General features: G+C 47.6%; 1 protein-coding gene across 6 annotated transcripts in view; it reads right to left on the bottom strand.

Annotated features, from left to right (window-relative positions):
• Positions 1–1645: 1645 nt before the first annotated feature.
• Positions 1646–18054, bottom strand: part of LOC146808798 (uncharacterized) — a 741989-nt gene continuing 725580 nt past the window's right edge. For all 6 annotated transcript variants that reach the window (XM_085615615.1, XM_085615614.1, XM_085615612.1 and 3 more), the window contains one exon: positions 1646–2708. In XM_085615615.1, the coding sequence (XP_085471741.1) occupies positions 2515–2708 (194 nt within the window). In that variant the 3' untranslated portion in view covers positions 1646–2514. The remainder of the gene's footprint in view (positions 2709–18054) is intronic.

An 18054-nucleotide genomic window follows, 5' to 3' on the forward strand; every position in this document is an offset into this window, starting at 1 on the left:
GTACTCCGGTTTTAAAAGCGTTGTGAATAATGCCATCAAGCGGATTTCTCTATTAACGGACAAAACCACCTTTGCAAAAAAACATCACGCTTAGGCTGTGATACATGCCTACCAGAATCTGAAGCCGCAACCGTATCTGACTGAACACTTCTCCCACCAGAAAAAGCACTATCTGACGCTGCTACGAATGGGGTCATTTCCTTCAAAGGATCTGACCCCGAAATGGAAACACACATGGCCATCCTAGGAATGCCGCCTTTGTGGACAAGGGGATGAGTCATTATACACCTATTATGTACTTGCCCTTTTTTATTAGAAACTCGAAAAAATATCCTTCGGGAGGTGCTAAGGAAGGAACATATTAGAACATGCAGAGCAGCAGTCATCAGGTGTCTCGAAGGGTTGTCGATTCCCCTGTCTTGTAGAACCATAAAATTTTGGAAAATCGCGACAAAAAAAATTGAAAAAAGTGACTCAATTCAAGTAGCCTAATAATAACTCGTAGTTACACATTCTTTAATTGCACTGATACACCTGTCAATATTTTTATTCAACTAGTTGCCCACCATTCGCGGTTATGACCTTAAGGTCTTTTTAATAATATGCTTTTAAAAATGTACACTTAAAGTATTGTGTTCCACAATGGTTCTCCATCATTTTATGATTTTTAATGAATCAAATTAAAGTATATTTGACTGACTCATAGTATGCTTGACAACGAGCAAAGCATCTCCCATAGAAGTTGTGACAACTGGGTCTAAGCTTCCTTCTTGCTGCATGGATTTGAGATGGAATTTCTTAGAATGCTCTCATCTTCAAGTATAGGATATGGATTCTTCCTTTTTTGGGAATGGTGTATTTCCTATAGGATGGAACCTTCTTTAGTGTGGCTGAAGACACATTCTTACAGGTGCTTTGAGCAGAACAGACACAGGACCCCCATGTGAGATGCCTGAAAAGAGATGGAGCTGGAGAACACCAGACTGAAATTACCTTAGCACCCTACCTAGTCACAGAGTATGCACATGGGAACTATGAGCTACAGATGGAAAGAAGTTGTCTTGCCAGATGTTCCCAACAGTGAAGCATGAGTTGATATTCAATGTCACAACATCTAAGATGATGTTCTTGCCAAATGCTTCTTTATTTTCAGTCATCTCTGTCTTAAGACAGTTGGCAGATGGTTACCTTATTTCATAAGTATAATAATCAATGTCTTCGACTAGGAAAGGCAAGCTTCAATTTCTAGGCATCTGTGGGTGCCCTCACAGAGGACTGATTGGGGGTCAACCAGACTTCTTGAGTGGCTGCTCCTAGGCTTTTTGGTGTTTCCTGGCTGCCTCTTCACTGCAGTGTAGCCTCATATTTTCCCTGTGTTTCTGTGTGGTAGGTCACATTTTAGAACAAAAAATACACTTTTCGACTGGTAACACTGGTAAAAGTCTAGCAGACTACACAGAAAGTGTTTTACTTCTGTTTGTCACAGGAGTTGCACTTAATGATGGAAGAATGCATATTGATTAATCAAAATCTTAAAATCCAGTCAAAACTGTGGAAAATACAGCATTACTCAAAATATACACCAAACACAAAATGAAGTCTGTTCCGTTCTTCCAGTCTGAAACATAAATAAGATAGAGCGTAGTAGGAGCAGAAAAAGATAAATGAGTTAGTTGCCACTGTGATGCATGACAGCTTCTGGTATTGTCAGTTCCCATATAGGAGGAATGTCCCTTTTCAGTCTCTTGAGGCTGATACTAGTTTGGCTACATTTATTGTTTTATTTTGTTTGGTTTACACAAGGTTTGTAAAAGAATGTAGACATATGTTATTACATTAGTTCAATTAGTTTCTTTTTAATGACAAATTAAATGCAATTCAATCCAGCAAACTGGAGGCATTACTTTAAGGTTATGACTTTTAGTTAACATTCCTATTAAAAATTAGTCATTGCTCTCGGGTGATAGGATCCTCTCTCACATCGTGGTCTGTAATCAAGGCCACCTGTTATGGTAATGTCTTGATCCTCAGATAACATCTGCTGTTAGACCCCTGGCATGATAGCCCTCTGCAGGTATGGTTTCTAAAATATTTAAATTGCACTTCATGAATTCAGCAGTATATATAGACACGTGAGTATTCTCTGAAGAAAAATGCCTCTTGATGCCTCATCCTCTACTACTGTGGATACAATTCATGTTTGCTGGGTAAAAAAAGCCCATGTTTTCATTATATATCTGTATATATGCATGGCTCAGCTATCTGAAACCTAACGTTTGGTAAGAAACTGCTAAACATTACTAACACCATACCATGATCTTGCAAGATCTTTTGCCCCAGCTGCCAATGTTTAAATCCCTGCATTTGCTCTTCAGAAATATTTCTACCAAAAGGTGCCACATTTGTGGTTCCATGCAATCCAAGCTGTAGTTCCTGTATGTGCTTATGGTTCTCTGATGCTTATATAGTGAAGAGTAGCAGTCCTAAGCCAATATGAGACCATATATTATAAAATCAGAACTGTGCATGGCTGGGCAAGGTTATGGAGCCAAGCTGACCAATGTGAAGAGAAAAGGATGAGGCAATGCTGGGTCGCAGCGAATGTGATGATGGCGGCAATGTCTGCTTCTGATTCTGCAAGCGTTCCTGAAGAGAGATGTTACACAATTGCTGCTCTGGCATGCAATCGCCTTCAGATCGTATGGGTTCTGAAAACAAGGTTTAAGATTTAATTACAAGAATTACTGGAAAAACAGACATTATGCATTCTGGACAGTCCTATCAAAACACACTTAAATCCTCTTAGAGAGATAAGAAAACAATGGCCACTACAGACCGACAAGCTCTACGCATTTTTCCGCCTACGGTTGAAGAAATTATTTACTTATCTTTAACTCTAGTTCCCTAGCATTGGTAGCTTTCATATATCCCCATGCTTGAATATATCCCCGTTGTCAGGCTGGAATCGCCAGTATTCTCAAATAACAGTAGACAGTATTAAATGGGCCATAAACCTCAACAACAGTGTTTAGTAGCACATCCACCTCATATGAAGCATTCTGAACTTCAGTCAATGAGATGGAAGTGGCAGCTCTCTTGCTTCACCTATAAGCCATCATTGCTCAGATTCCATAGCACAAGTGTGGGAAGAGTGTATAAAATATGAGGCTATGATCAAGGAGGACGAAGGTCACATGGGAATAGCTGAAAGATCAAGATGTGGAAGAACCGTAGCACTCCAATGTATAAACTCAATGTACAATATCTTCTTCGAAAAAAAGTAATCCGAATTAGGGTGCCAAAGATAATCACCTCCTGTTCGTTGAGGTGATGGACTGAAAATGGAAAGAGTATACCCTTCCTCGGGAAGGGCTTCATCTGAAGCACTCCTTGGAGAACGTGTTGCTTGATGTAAAACTTCTACAAAATAAATTTGCAATTTCCAACAAAGAAAAAGTATTCATCTGGTAGTCAATTCATACAGTATCCATGTGGATATATTTTCTCAGTATCTTTTAGGCCTGGGCAAAAATTTCGTTCCGTTCGCGGAAATTGCGATAATTTGACATTTTTGCGTTCCGCGGAGAGCGCGAAAATGTCAAAAATTCCGGTTTCCGCAGCTTGGCGATAATTTGTTTCTTGCTCGCGCTGTAAAATAATACATTCTCGCGCGCGCGCGATCGCCTTACCTGAATCCCTGCGTTCGCCGACAAGTTTTCTTGATCAGGTCGCGTTCTCCATGAGATGTTGTATTGTTTTTAGCCATTTGCGCTGTCTCGCGACAGTTCGTGCCCGCAGTGACGTCATGCGTCGCGCGATCACGTCTTTCTTCTCGCGATCATGCACCGCGAGAACAACTCAAAACAAGATGGCCGCGCCCGCAAGCAACCACATGGGTAAGTTGGCGACCCGCAACCATGCAGAAAATCTCGCGAACATGCCGGAAAAAAACTTCCGCATCTTCGCGATATTTCTGCTTGTTTGCGATAATTTTAAACATTCTCGCGATAATTTGCGAAGGTTAATTCCGCAAATTCCGCCCACCCCTAGTATCTTTATCCAATCCAAAAAACAATGTGATACATCTTGAGACGTAAACATGTATGCTGTTACATCACAGAAATTTATATGTATCCCCGATGCATTTCGGGCTTTGGCCCTTCGTCAGGGGGAGTTCTGAAAGGAAAGGAAAGTAATACTTTCAAAAAACCAAGAATTCCAAGAATGCGCATAGACTGAAGATTAATGCAGTGGAAATCCGTGCAGTGGAAAAATCACTGGGTGAAGAAAGAATCACTCGTGCCAGTGAAAAAACGAAATCGGTAAAACAGTGGGAGGGAAGCTGCTAGGTGCTCAAAATTCGGAAGAATGCCGAAAGTTTTTAAATTTTATAGAAAAAACAGAGTGTGTTAGAAAGTCCAAAAAACCACTAATCATGATAGTGCTGGTGAAATCAAGAGGTCGTGCCACCAAACAGCCGGTACTGCCACTTATGATACGCCCAGATCAGTCCGGATTTGTGCCGGGCCGCTCCACGTCTCACAACCTTCGAACCCTCTTTGGGGTGCTGCACTATTTGGCCCCACACATAAAGGCCGCAGCGGTGCTACTGGACGCCACGAAAGCGTTCGATTCCCTGGAATGGGGATTCCTGTTTCCTTTACTTCAGCGAATGGGGATGAGTGAGGCTTTTATTCACTACATTAGATTACTTTACACTACCATCACTGCCAGAGTGCGAGTGAACGGGCTTGTTTCTGAGCCCTTTACCATCAACAGGGGAACGAGACAGGGCTGCCCCCTGTCACCCCTGCTGTTTGCGATCGCCACCGAGCCATTGGCGGCCCGGATTAGGCAACGCCATGCGGCCAGGTGCATCGGGTTCTCGTCCCGGGCACTGACTGTCTCTATGTACGCGGATGACATCACACTTTACGTGGTCGATCCTCATGAAAATCTCTCCCCCATGACGAGAGAGTTGGTGAATTATGGCCGGCTATCGGGGGTGACTGTAAACTGGGAGAAGTCGGTCATTATACCCCTGACGACTGGGACGTACCGCTTCACTCCGAACTGCCCGTTGAAATGGGCGACTGGCCCCGTACGATACCTGGGGATATGGATTAGCACGGACATGCAGGAATTGTGGACAGAAAACTATGGACGTGCACTTACATGGGTAGAGGAAAAGGTTAGTCGCTGGAAACACTTGCCCCTCTCGCTGGCAGGGCGAATAGCGGTGGCAAAAATGGTCATCCTGCCCAAGCTACTCTATTTATTCGTCAACATCCCGCTGCCCCTGACTGCACATTTCCTGAACCAAGTGCGTTCGCGGATGATAGAATTGGCGTGGGGTGGAAGGCAGCCGAGGGTGGCCTGGGAGACCCTCACTCTCCCACGGAGACAAGGTGGCCTGGCAGCACCGGATTTCACGTTATATGCCTACTGCGCACAGGCGCAGTTCTTGCACTACTGGGTGCACCCTACGCCGTTCCAGCCGCATGTGGCGATAGAGGCGGATAGGGCTGCCCCGCTGCCGCTCAGCACGGCCCTCTAAGCACCGCACAAGAGGAGATGCAAAGACATTGACACTGTGCACGCGCTTAAATGGGCCTGGGAGGGGTTGCGTCGCCGAGCCAAGTTGGACCATCTCTATGCCAAATCGGTGACCCTGCGCGGGAACCCCATGTGGCCCCCGCTGCAAAACATGAAAACTGGGGAACGCGCGGCAGCACGCGGCCTTGGAACTGGGGGGAACCTCTTCCCGGGCGACACCTTCATCACGCTGGACCAATTGTGTGGTGCGGAGGCACCGACGATGCTTGACACACTGCTCTATTATCAGTGGCGCCATACTTGTCAGAAGCTGTTTCCTACATTACCGGCGCCGCCGCCGGACTTGATGGCCCTGGAGAATGTGCTCAATGTGGAATCGGGGCGTAAATTTGTGTCCCGATTGTATGGCTGCATGCAAAACACCCATCCGATTGTGGTCCCAACGGCGCGCTGCATGTGGGATACGGAATTGGGAACCGAAATCACTGACGACCACTGGGATATATGCTGTAGACTGCTTAAGACCCTTTCCCCTAATTATCGTCTCCGACTGATACATTTTAAATACGTACACATGATATACCGCACTCCTAGTCGGCTTCATCGCATGGGGTTGAGGGACACAGATAACTGCTGGCGCTGTAATGCACGCGGAGCTACATTTTTACATATGGCATGGGAATGTCCCACGTTGGCCTCCTTCTGGATACGGGTGATGGAGCTGGTGTGTGCAATTACCGGCCTACTGATCCCATGCACTCCGCAGACTACATTACTAGGGATCTTACACATGGTCAAGCCTAAACACCGCAAATTGCCGGCCATGCTAATTCTGCTGGTCAAACGGCAGGTTGCGATGCACTGGGGAGCTATCACATCACCTACAATTAGGGAATGGGTTAGAAGCGTGGTATACTGCCAGACACAACTCGCCTTGTACGGGGAGCTCATACCAGTGCGTTCACGGCCGAAGGACATATGGGAGCCTTTCACACGCTGGTTGACTCAAACTACGATTCAAGCAATATGAAACAGGCTATGCACTGATGGTGGCCGGAAGGAGCCGGGAACCGGTTACATCTTGGGGTGCTGAGGTCATCGAATATGAAGTGGGAGATGTGCGGGTTGGGTGTGGGCGGGGGTGGGGGGGCCGTACGAGACCTATTGAGCAATGACGGGTTGGCACCTAGTTGTCATGTTGCTACTGTTGTTTTGGTGGGGAGCTGTGCTGTCAATTTCATTTTATACTTACACTGCAGAGATTTGTCTGTGTTTTGTTGTTGAAAATGCAAATAAAAAGAATATAAAAAAAAAAAAGAGGTTGTGCCACCATGAGTGGATTGTGCGTCAACCAAGTGCCAGTCTACGGGATATTGACTATAAACACGTAGGGAAACGGTGTAAAAGGCTCGTGCAAAAAAACGCTCTAACCTGGTGTTGCTCTACGGGAAACTGTGAAAGTGAAATGAAAAAGTAATATCTGCTTGTGCATACTTGTGATCTGTAGTAACCCAGTGTGCCGTCAAGAAAGTTTGTTACGGTAAACGCCGCGAGGGAGGTAGAACCTATTCTAACCCGGATGTAAATACGCGTGTACCGAAAGTGCACCACGTGAAGTAACAATTATTGAAAACAGACTACGTGTGTAACAAGGCTGAAAACAGACTACGGGTGTAACCAAGGCAACAAAGAAAACACGAGTAAGCCACGGTGTAGAGTCTAAGTGAAAGAATAAGAAAAATAGAAATAAAAATGAGTGCGTGCAGCTATCTAGGTGTGAATGTGTAATAAGGAAGAAAAGTTAAATGAGGTGGATGGAAATAACAATCAAGAGAGATCAAACCAAGCAATGGAAATACCAATGTAAACGCAATTTAAGAAACCGGAGAGATCAAAAAAATAATTCAACTTAAAATTCTGAATATCTTATAGAAAACAACTAAATTCCAGTCTTTCATTTAACCCTTTCAGGTGAAGAGAGTTCAATCTGTGTATCCAATAAAGTTTGCGTTGAAACAAACATTCCCTATTGTCTCTTCCTTCACATTCCGTGATTTTTTCAAATACCATATAACGTAGTTGACTGACGTTATGATTCATTTCTGCAAAATGGGTAGCCACAAATGATTTAAGGTTTTTAGTCCATATATAACTTCAGTGTTCCGTCAACCTTGTTTTAATCTTGCGCTCTGTTTTGCCCACATAGGCTAAACCGCATGGGCATTTGAGCAAGTATACTACGTTAGTAATGTCGCATGTGGTGTTAACTTTCATTTTAATGGGAGTGCCTTGAGTGGGATGGGTTAATATGTTGCCTTTAACTATACTATTGCAATTTCCACAGTTATGGCATGGGACTGTCCCCTTGTAGGTTGGTGCAGGTAACTGAAATTTCTCATTAAGTAGTTGTTTAAGATTTTTTGTGCATTGGTAAGCAAAAATAGGTGGAGAATGGAATATGTCTTTAAAGTCACTTTCTGTCTGAAGTATTTGCCAATGTTTACAAATTGTTTGTTTGATTTTTGCACTTCTAGTTGAATATTTGGACATAAATACTGGTCGTTCCTCTGTAGTACTAGTGACGTATTTTGGTGCCAACAATTGTGTTCTGTCATTGAGCATGTTTGAGTTGTGAAACTTCATTTTCTAGTTCTGCTAGAAGTTTTGATAATTCTTCGACTATTAAGAGTATTAACTCCAGTGAGCATTTATTTAGAATGCCGTGCCATCGCTCCGTAAATCGATTATTGTTCTTACATAATGTTGGCTTGAGTGGTAAACGCTATATATGGTGCCCAAAATACACAAAAATCCAACAAAGCCACCTTTCAGACTTATTGTTAGCACATGTAACTCTATACATGAGCTGATAGGGAAAGATATAGACCAGCACTTACAACCAAGGGGCCGATTCCGATCCTGGGAAAAGGCTGTACGAATTGTTGTACGGAGCGTTTTCTCCGTACGACTCATACCCGGTAAACTCATCTTACAACCTAGGAAGTACCATTCGTATAGAAAGCCGCTTTCCGTACGAATCGTACAAAAGACCATACGGCTAAAAAACAATAACGATTCTGATCCAGAACTGCTTGTACGCGACGTCCGGACGTATTTAAGCAGCGGTTTCTGGCCCAGCAAGTACGATTCGTCCCTACGGCACTCCGTACGTCTCTTTGATTACGGGAGCGAAAAACAGCCGGGAAAGCAGAATCCTACAAACGGAGCCCCGGTACGCGACGTACACGCCATGAACTCCGTCGTACGTGTCATCCCGGTCCTCTTGGCCTACGACCTAGTGCACCGCACCCGCCGCACATGCTGCAGAAGGTGAAAACAACACCCAGGGGCCATGGTGGAGGTGAGGGGCAGGAAACATAACCCATACTCAAAGCCAAACCTATAATATGGAGGCCATACATTACCACCAGGGTCTGGTCCCTTGGGGGGGCGTGAATGTGTACGGTGCTTTTCACACGTACCCCTACGGCACAGTAGAACAGTGATACGGACCGTACACACGCAATGAATCCGTGGGTACGGTGCGTGTCACACGTACACCTATGGCACCATTAGAACTGTGATACGGACCGTACACACGCAATTAATGCGTGGGTACAGTGCGTACCACACGTACCCCTATGGCACATTAGAACAGTGATAAGGACCGTACACACGCAATGAATGCGTGGGTACGGTGAGTACCATACGTACCCCTACGGCACAGTAGAACAGTGATTGGGACCGTACACATGCAATGAATGCGTGGGTACAGTGCGTGTCACACGTACCCCTACGGCACAGTAGAACACTGATACGGACCGTACACACGCAATGAATGCGTGGGTACGGTGCGTACCATACGTACCCCTACGGCACAGTAGAACTGTGATACGGACCGTACACACGCAATGAATGCGTGGGTATGGTGCGTGTCACACGTACCCCTACGGCACAGTAGAACACTGATGTAGGAGAGTAGGGTCTGCTTTCTATGTTCACCCCCACTTTTTGCTTTTGCTTTACTGGTTTTCGACTTAGATGTGGCTGTGGGCCTGCTAATCAGACCCACAGCCCTGCTGTTCTCTCTCTAAATTAATACTATGTACCTTAGGTGCATAACCCATTTGGATAGGATCACCTTATTGGCCCCTGTACAGTGTACCCTAGGTACCCAGGGCATAGGTGTACCCTAGGCCTACCAGGGGCTGCAGCATGTATTATGCCACCCCTGGCCTGGCCTTCCATTCTGACACAACTGGCTGATCACTCAGCTGGGGCAAGGTCGTGTAATCACCCCTTGCTTAGGTGTAGTATTCCTATACCTAACTTACATATAGACACATGTGTACCTATCAGTCACTCCTATGGCAGGCCTTAACAATCCTGGAGGCAGAGTGCTTGGTGACATGTGAGATGGTGCTCTAGCATGAGCTGAGCCTGTCTGCAGCTTTCGGAACCAAGTCCTTATAGCTGTTCTATGATATAGCCTACCATATACTCTTAAAGTGCCTTATAATCTTAGACGGTTATGGTAACTAAGGTTTGGCTTTATCGAAACATGTCGTGTAAGGTGTCTAACACTGTGGAATAATACCCCCATACCATTTCTGGACATGAGGATATTATTCCCCCCTTCTAGAGGGAAAGACATGTTAAAATCATACTTCAATGTTAGCCTCTGACCAAAGCCTCAGCATCACAAAATGGATGCTGCTGCCACGACACAAGTCTGACCTCCTGCAGCTGGGAGTGATCCCAGCCAGGGAGGCCTGGACAATAGGTTTCCTGCTTGGGGAGGTGCTAGCACCTCCCCAGACAGCCTTTAGTGTATTGGGGCAGGGTGGGCTGAAAGGAATGAGACCTGCCTGGGGCACACAAGGTGTTCCTTGCATAGTCCAGTTCAAACCGGCGCTGGGGCACTCCAGCCCCAGCTCTGGCGCGAAACTGGACAAAGGGAAGTGGGTGTAACCACCCCCTCCCAGGTCCCACCTGTAGGAAGGTGGATATCTGACTATGGTTACCCCCAACTTTTTGTCTAGTGTCTAGCTGGTTTTTCGACTTAGTTGGCCTGAGATCCTGCCATTCAGGGTCTCAGGCTGTCTGCTCTCTCTGTAAAATGGACTCCATGTACCCTAGGTACATACCCAATTGGTAAGGATCACCTTATTGGACCCTGTATAGTGTACCCTAGGTACCCAGGGCATAGGTGTACCCTGGGCCTCCCAGGGGCTGCAGCATGTATTATGCCACCCCTGGTCTGGCCTTCCAATCAGACACAACTGGCTGATCACTCAGCTGGGGCAAGGTCGTGTAATCACCCCTTGCTTAGATATAGTATGCCTATATCTGCCCTTATATATAGACACATGTGTACCTATCAGTCACTCCTATGGCAGGCCTTAACAATCCTGGAGGCAGAGTGCTTGGTAACATGTGAGATGGTGCTCTAGCATGAGCTGAGCCTGTCTGCAGCTTTCGGAACCATGTCCTTATAGCTGTTCTATGATATAGCCTACCATATACTCTTAAAGTGCCTTATAATCTTAAACGGTTATGGTAACTATGGTTGGGCTGTATCAAAACATGTCGTGTAAGGTGTCTAACACTTTGGAATAATACCCCCATACCATTTCTGGTGATGAGGATATTATTCCCCCCTTCTAGAGGGAGAGACATGTTAAAATCCTACTTTGCTGTGTAACCTCTGACCAAAGCCTCAGCATCACAAGATGGATGCTGCTGCCACGACACAAGTCTGACCTCCTGCAGCTGGGAGTGATCCCAGCCAGGGAGGCCTGGACAATAGGTTTCCTGCTTGGGGAGGTGCTAGCACCTCCCCAGACAGCCTTTAGTGTATTGGGGCAGGGTGGGCTGAAAGGAATGAGACATGCCTGGGGCACACAAGGTGTTCCTTGCATAGTCCAGTTCAAACCGGCGCTGGGGCACTCCAGCCCCAGCTCTGGCGCGAAACTGGACAAAGGGAAGTGGGTGTAACCACCCCCTCCCAGGTCCCACCCATAAGGCGTGACCTAGCAGGTATCCCAGCCCCCCAGATTAGTATAAGAGTGGGAGTTGGGCCTCAAGACTTTAGATTATCCTGAACCTGCAAAACTGAACAGAAACTCTGGACCTTCGACATTCGACGAAAGAAGAAGACTGAAGAATCTCCCTTGTAGCCAAGGAGTGGCTACCCTGTGCAAACAGGCACCATCAAGAGACTACCCTTTGCTTTGCGACCGTTCTACGAGGAACCGACTGCAGAGCCCGACCAGAGCCTTGACTTCCAGACTTCTCCGACCCTCATCCACATCTGCAGCAGAGCTGAGATCCGTGGAGGCGACGAGCGACGTGGGACCGGCTACCTGGGAAAAGTGGCTAGTAACTTACAGCGCAGCTTCTGAGGTACCCTCGAAGTTGTGCACCGGGGATTGAGAAGCCCCAACCCCAAGCACCATCTGCACCGAAGATCAGCCCCCCACACTCCACGAGTCCTGCGTGGGGCCCTTTAGCATTTTCCTGCTTGCCGCGTCTGTCCGGTTGCTTGCCCGCTGGCTAGTGGCCTCTGTGACGACGCTCCCTGAAATCTTCTGCGCTGGTTTGGCTCCTCCAGACTGGCTCCCGCTTCTCTGCAAAGAAGAAGCACCCCAGACCTTCCTGGTCTGCACCAGAAGCAAGTCCCTTGTTCTTCGTGGGTTCCGCTTGCCAAGGCTTGGTGAGTCCTAGTCCAACTTCGACGCCGCCGACAGCAAGAGCCTTCGTGGGACAGCTCGCCTCCTGGTCCTGGTCGTCCTCGACGCTTCCTGGTCCTCCTGGCTGCAGCGACAAGCTTCACCTTCACCTGCAACTCTTCACGACATCGCCTGGTTCCTTCCTGGTTCCACGTGGTCGCTGGCTAGTGACCTTGACTCTGTCCCTTCTGCTTGCAGGTTTCTTCTCTTCTTGATCCCAGCCTTGGGATCCACCGGACACTCTTCACTGACTGCCTGTCAGCATCTTTCTTCAGGCATCCATAGGAGTCGACGACGAAAACGACGCATCTTCACCCCTATGCACCCGCAGCCTGTGGGCTAGGTAACTTGGGTACTCCGGTGCTCATCAGGATAGTGACTATCCTAGTGTCTAGTTTTCAAGTCTCAACTTCCTAGCTACTCCGGAAGTGTCCTAAATCTATCTATTTCTAAACTGTAACATTGCTATTGACTTTTACGCATTACGCATGAGTATTTCCACTCTGCACACGAATCCCGTGGGCCTCCCACTTCCTAACTAACGCTAGTGTAGTGTAGCCCCAGCGATTCCCTAGGCCTAGGCCTATTCTATTTCCGTGACAGTGGTTCTTATACCACTTACTTAGTATATGGTTTGCGTGGCCCCTAGGGCCTAACTGTATTACTTACCTGTGTGACTTACTGTATGCATTAATAAGACTGTGTTGTACTTACCTCTAAACTCATAAAGAGTGCTGAGGGTTTGCTTAGAATAAATACACTTTATTTTATATATATATCTGTTGTGGTGTCCTTTCATTTGGTATTCAAGGGATTATATATGGTATCACAGCTGGCTTCACATGCCATTCAGAGTTTAGCCTAAGACTGCTCTTGTCCATGCTACCACTAGGATAGCTGGTCTATAAGGTTGACTTTACAACCAATCACCATAAGGGTATTTGGACTGATATAAGGTGTACACTATAACTAGTGACATCATACATCAGGCCAACTTCTCACATTGGTGAGCAGCGGTTGGGATCTGAGCTTGCTGTTGTAATACCATTGTAATCTTGAGATACTAAATTGAAAGATCACACAGATATTGTCTAGGTACATATAACATAGATTATTATACTTAAGTCCTACTGGACTTAGTAGTTGTAGGGTGAAGGGAGTAACACACCCTGACTACAACTACTAGAGAGGTTTAGTAGAAACAACTAGTGTAGGTAGGTGCACACACCACACCCTCACTAGATCATGCCTCTGGGAGGAGATCAAGTAGATGCTCTCTCAGGAGGGGCAGGTCTGCAGAAGACCCCCTCTAGGTATGATACCTTAACATTCCAGGAGATGAGACAATTGTGTACCTCCAGAGGAATAAAACAGGGTGCAAACCCTACCCTCCTTCAGTTAAGACAACTCCTAGAGGAGTATGATGCTCAGAGGGCATCTCAGGAAGGTGCCCTAGGCGCAGAGGAGGGTCTACCCACCACAGAGGAGTCAGATGGGGCTTCAGATGGGGAGGTAGACAGCCAGAGCCAAGTAAGGAGACTTAGCCAGGCTAACTTAAGCTTACATGGGAGTTTGCATGGGGTCCCCCCATACAGACCCACAAGTAGGCATTCACAGAGAAGCAGGAGGGACAGATCCCCTTCAAGGGAATCCATCCACTCCCATGTCTCTAGCATCTCTAATGCTTCCTCTCACAGGGGAATGACTTCACCTGAGAGAAAGGAGCATAAAGCCAGAATGAGGGAAGCTAATCTGAGGATTCAGAGGGAAGAAATTGCCCTTGCCAAAGAGAAGCTTGCTCTGGCTAGAGAGCAAAAATTGTGTGGGTCAGAACCCACTGGTGGCAGCAACATTCCTAGAGATAGGGATAGGTCTTATGACCATAGAAACCTAAGCAAGATAGTCCCCCCATATCAGAATGGGGATGACATCCACAAATGGATGACTGCTTTGGAGAGGGCCTGCAAAGTACAGCAGGTACCCCAAAGTCAGTGGGCAGCTATCTTGTGGCTCTCCTTTTCTGACAAAGGTAGAGACAAGCTCCTCACAGTCAGTGATGAGGATGCAAACAATTACAAAGTCCTGAAGAGTGCTCTGATAGATGGGTTTGGCTTAACCACTGAGCAATATAGGTTGTTGTTCAGAGACACCCAGAAGACACAGACACAGGACTGGTCTGATTTTGTGGATTGTGCCACTAAGGCTTTGGAAGGTTGGTTAACTGGCAGCAAGGTGCAGGACTATACAGGATTGTACAACTTGATTATGAGGGAGCAGATCCTTAGTAATTGTCAGAACCAGCTTCTCCATCAACACCTGGTAGACTCAGATTTGACCTCTCCCCAAGAATTGGGAAAGAGGGCAGATAAATGGGTCAGGACCAGGATTAGGCCTAAAAATCAGGGTGGTGACCAAAAGAAAGATACCACCAAGCCTCAAGAGAAGGGTGGGGATAAAGCAAAAGAGAAATCTTCCTCAGGGCCCCAAAACTCCACACAGGGTGGTGGGTCCCAGGCTCCCTCCTCTACCACAGTTAAAAAGCCTTACTGCCATGTGTGTAAAACACCTGGGCATTGGAAAACTGACAGCAGTTGTCCACAGGCTAAAAACAAAACTGTTCCTCCAACTACTCCTGTCACACCACCTATTACTGTCAGCAGTAATCCCCCAGGTGGTGGGAGTGCCCCCAAAAATTTGGTTGGGTTTTCTTGGGGAACACAGGGGGATCCTGGCTTAGCCAATTCCCCTGCAGCAGCTACTCTTGTCTGTGATGGTGGCATGGGGTTTGCCAACTTCACTGCCTGTCCCAACACTTTGGGTAGGTACAGACAGGAACCCTACATCAATGGTAGAAAAGCTGAGGCCTACAGAGACACTGGAGCTAGCATCACTATGGTGGCCCATAGGCTAGTTCCCTCTGAGCAGCTTTTGCCTGGTTTCTCATACCAGGTAACTAACATTGATGGCAAACAGAACAGTCATCCCATGGCAGAGGTATGTCTCAGCTGGGGAGGTGTCACTGGCCCTAAAAGGGTGGCAGTGTCTCCAACCTTGCCTGTGGACTGCTTACTGGGGAATGACTTAGAACTCTCAGCTTGGGCTGGAGTTGAACAAGACACCCATTCTAAAATGGTAGGCCTTTCCAAAAAGGGTAGTGGGGTTGTGCCAGTCACAACCCCTGTCCAAGTAGCTTTCCTCCCTGAAAAGGTTGGAAGGGCAGTGGTAGCCACAGCCCAGGCACAGACAGACTTCCCTGTAGAAATTGGCAGAGCTGTGACAGTCACAGCTCAAACACAAACTGAGTGCCTTCCTGAAAAGGTTGGCAAGGCTGTAATGGTCTCAGCCCACACTCAGACTGATATAGGTGTAGTGAAGCCTGAAACTATGGATCACTCCACACAAACAGAGAGTAGTGGGGAGGAAGAAAAGTCTCCCTCTCCCCAGACATTAGGAAAAGGTCAGCCTCCTCAGGGATCTGACCTCACCCCTTGTGAAGGAACTGCCCCAGAGGTAGCCAGGCCTGGCCTGGCAGAGCCTCTGATGTCAGTGGCCCCTTCCAAGGTGGGACCCAGTCTGGTGCAGGTAGCCTGCCTCTCTCTACCCTGCCTCAGTCAGCCCAGGGCTGCAGAGGTCAGGGAGGCCAGTGGACCCCAAGAGGGCCCCTGTCCACAAGAACCCCCCCTTCAAAAGAATGAGGATTGCCTGGTTAGTTGCCCTAGCCAGGTGATGGGTAAAAACATTCCTGAGGGATCCCCTTTACAGGTAGTTAGGGACCTCCCAAGAGGGATTCTGCTGGGCACAGGCAAACATGGGACCTTAGGGCCCCAAACCTGACCTGTCCCTCCAGTAAGCCCACAAAAGGGACCCAGCCTCCAGCTTTAGGTAGCCAGAGGCTGACCCTGAGAGCACAGTGCAACTCAGTTAGAGAAAGAAAGGCATCCATGGTGGAGGATGATTGGAGGAAGCTGAGGCCTCACTTTGAGGACACTCACTTCAGTACTCCATCACAACACCAGCCTTTTACTTTGCAAAGACACACAAAAGGTAGAGATTCCCTATGGTGGAGACCCTATGATATCTTTAGGATGAGGGATTGCTTAGTGGACCATGAGACAGGGGGTAACCATGCCAGTGCTGGTTCTTCCTTATATGGCCACTCAGGCAATAGAGGCTTACCTTGTCAAGGCCAGCCTTATCTCCTTTCGTTTGGGGGGGGGTTGTGTAGGAAGGTGGATATCTGACTATGGTTACCCCCAACTTTTTTGCCTAGTGTCTAGTTGGTTTTTCGACTTAGTTGGCCTGAGATCCTGCCATTCAGGGTCTCAGGCTGTCTGCTCTCTCTGTAAAATGGACTCCATGTACCCTAGGTACATACCCAATTGGTAAGGATCACCTTATTGGACCCTGTATAGTGTACCCTAGGTACCCAGGGCATAGGTGTACCCTAGGCCTCCCAGGGGCTGCAGCATGTATTATGCCACCCCTGGTCTGGCCTTCCAATCAGACACAACTGGCTGATCACTCAGCTGGGGCAAGGTCGTGTAATCACCCCTTGCTTAGATATAGTATGGCTATATCTGCCCTTATATATAGACACATGTGTACCTATCAGTCACTCCTATGGCAGGCCTTAACAATCCTGGAGGCAGAGTGCTTGGTAACATGTGAGATGGTGCTCTAGCATGAGCTGAGCCTGTCTGCAGCTTTCGGAACCATGTCCTTATAGCTGTTCTATGATATAGCCTACCATATACTCTTAAAGTGCCTTATAATCTTAAACGGTTATGGTAACTATGGTTGGGCTGTATCAAAACATGTCGTGTAAGGTGTCTAACACTTTGGAATAATACCCCCATACCATTTCTGGTGATGAGGATATTATTCCCCCCTTCTAGAGGGAGAGACATGTTAAAATCCTACTTTGCTGTGTAACCTCTGACCAAAGCCTCAGCATCACAAGATGGATGCTGCTGCCACGACACAAGTCTGACCTCCTGCAGCTGGGAGTGATCCCAGCCAGGGAGGCCTGGACAATAGGTTTCCTGCTTGGGGAGGTGCTAGCACCTCCCCAGACAGCCTTTAGTGTATTGGGGCAGGGTGGGCTGAAAGGAATGAGACATGCCTGGGGCACACAAGGTGTTCCTTGCATAGTCCAGTTCAAACCGGCGCTGGGGCACTCCAGCCCCAGCTCTGGCGCGAAACTGGACAAAGGGAAGTGGGTGTAACCACCCCCTCCCAGGTCCCACCCATAAGGCGTGACCTAGCAGGTATCCCAGCCCCCCAGATTAGTATAAGAGTGGGAGTTGGGCCTCAAGACTTTAGATTATCCTGAACCTGCAAAACTGAACAGAAACTCTGGACCTTCGACATTCGACGAAAGAAGAAGACTGAAGAATCTCCCTTGTAGCCAAGGAGTGGCTACCCTGTGCAAACAGGCACCATCAAGAGACTACCCTTTGCTTTGCGACCGTTCTACGAGGAACCGACTGCAGAGCCCGACCAGAGCCTTGACTTCCAGACTTCTCCGACCCTCATCCACATCTGCAGCAGAGCTGAGATCCGTGGAGGCGACGAGCGACGTGGGACCGGCTACCTGGGAAAAGTGGCTAGTAACTTACAGCGCAGCTTCTGAGGTACCCTCGAAGTTGTGCACCGGGGATTGAGAAGCCCCAACCCCAAGCACCATCTGCACCGAAGATCAGCCCCCCACACTCCACGAGTCCTGCGTGGGGCCCTTCAGCATTTTCCTGCTTGCCGCGTCTGTCCG

The sequence above is a fragment of the Triturus cristatus genome, chromosome 7 (genome assembly GCF_964204655.1).
Source record: "Triturus cristatus chromosome 7, aTriCri1.1, whole genome shotgun sequence".
In the NCBI taxonomy this organism is placed as follows: Eukaryota; Metazoa; Chordata; class Amphibia; order Caudata; family Salamandridae; genus Triturus; species Triturus cristatus.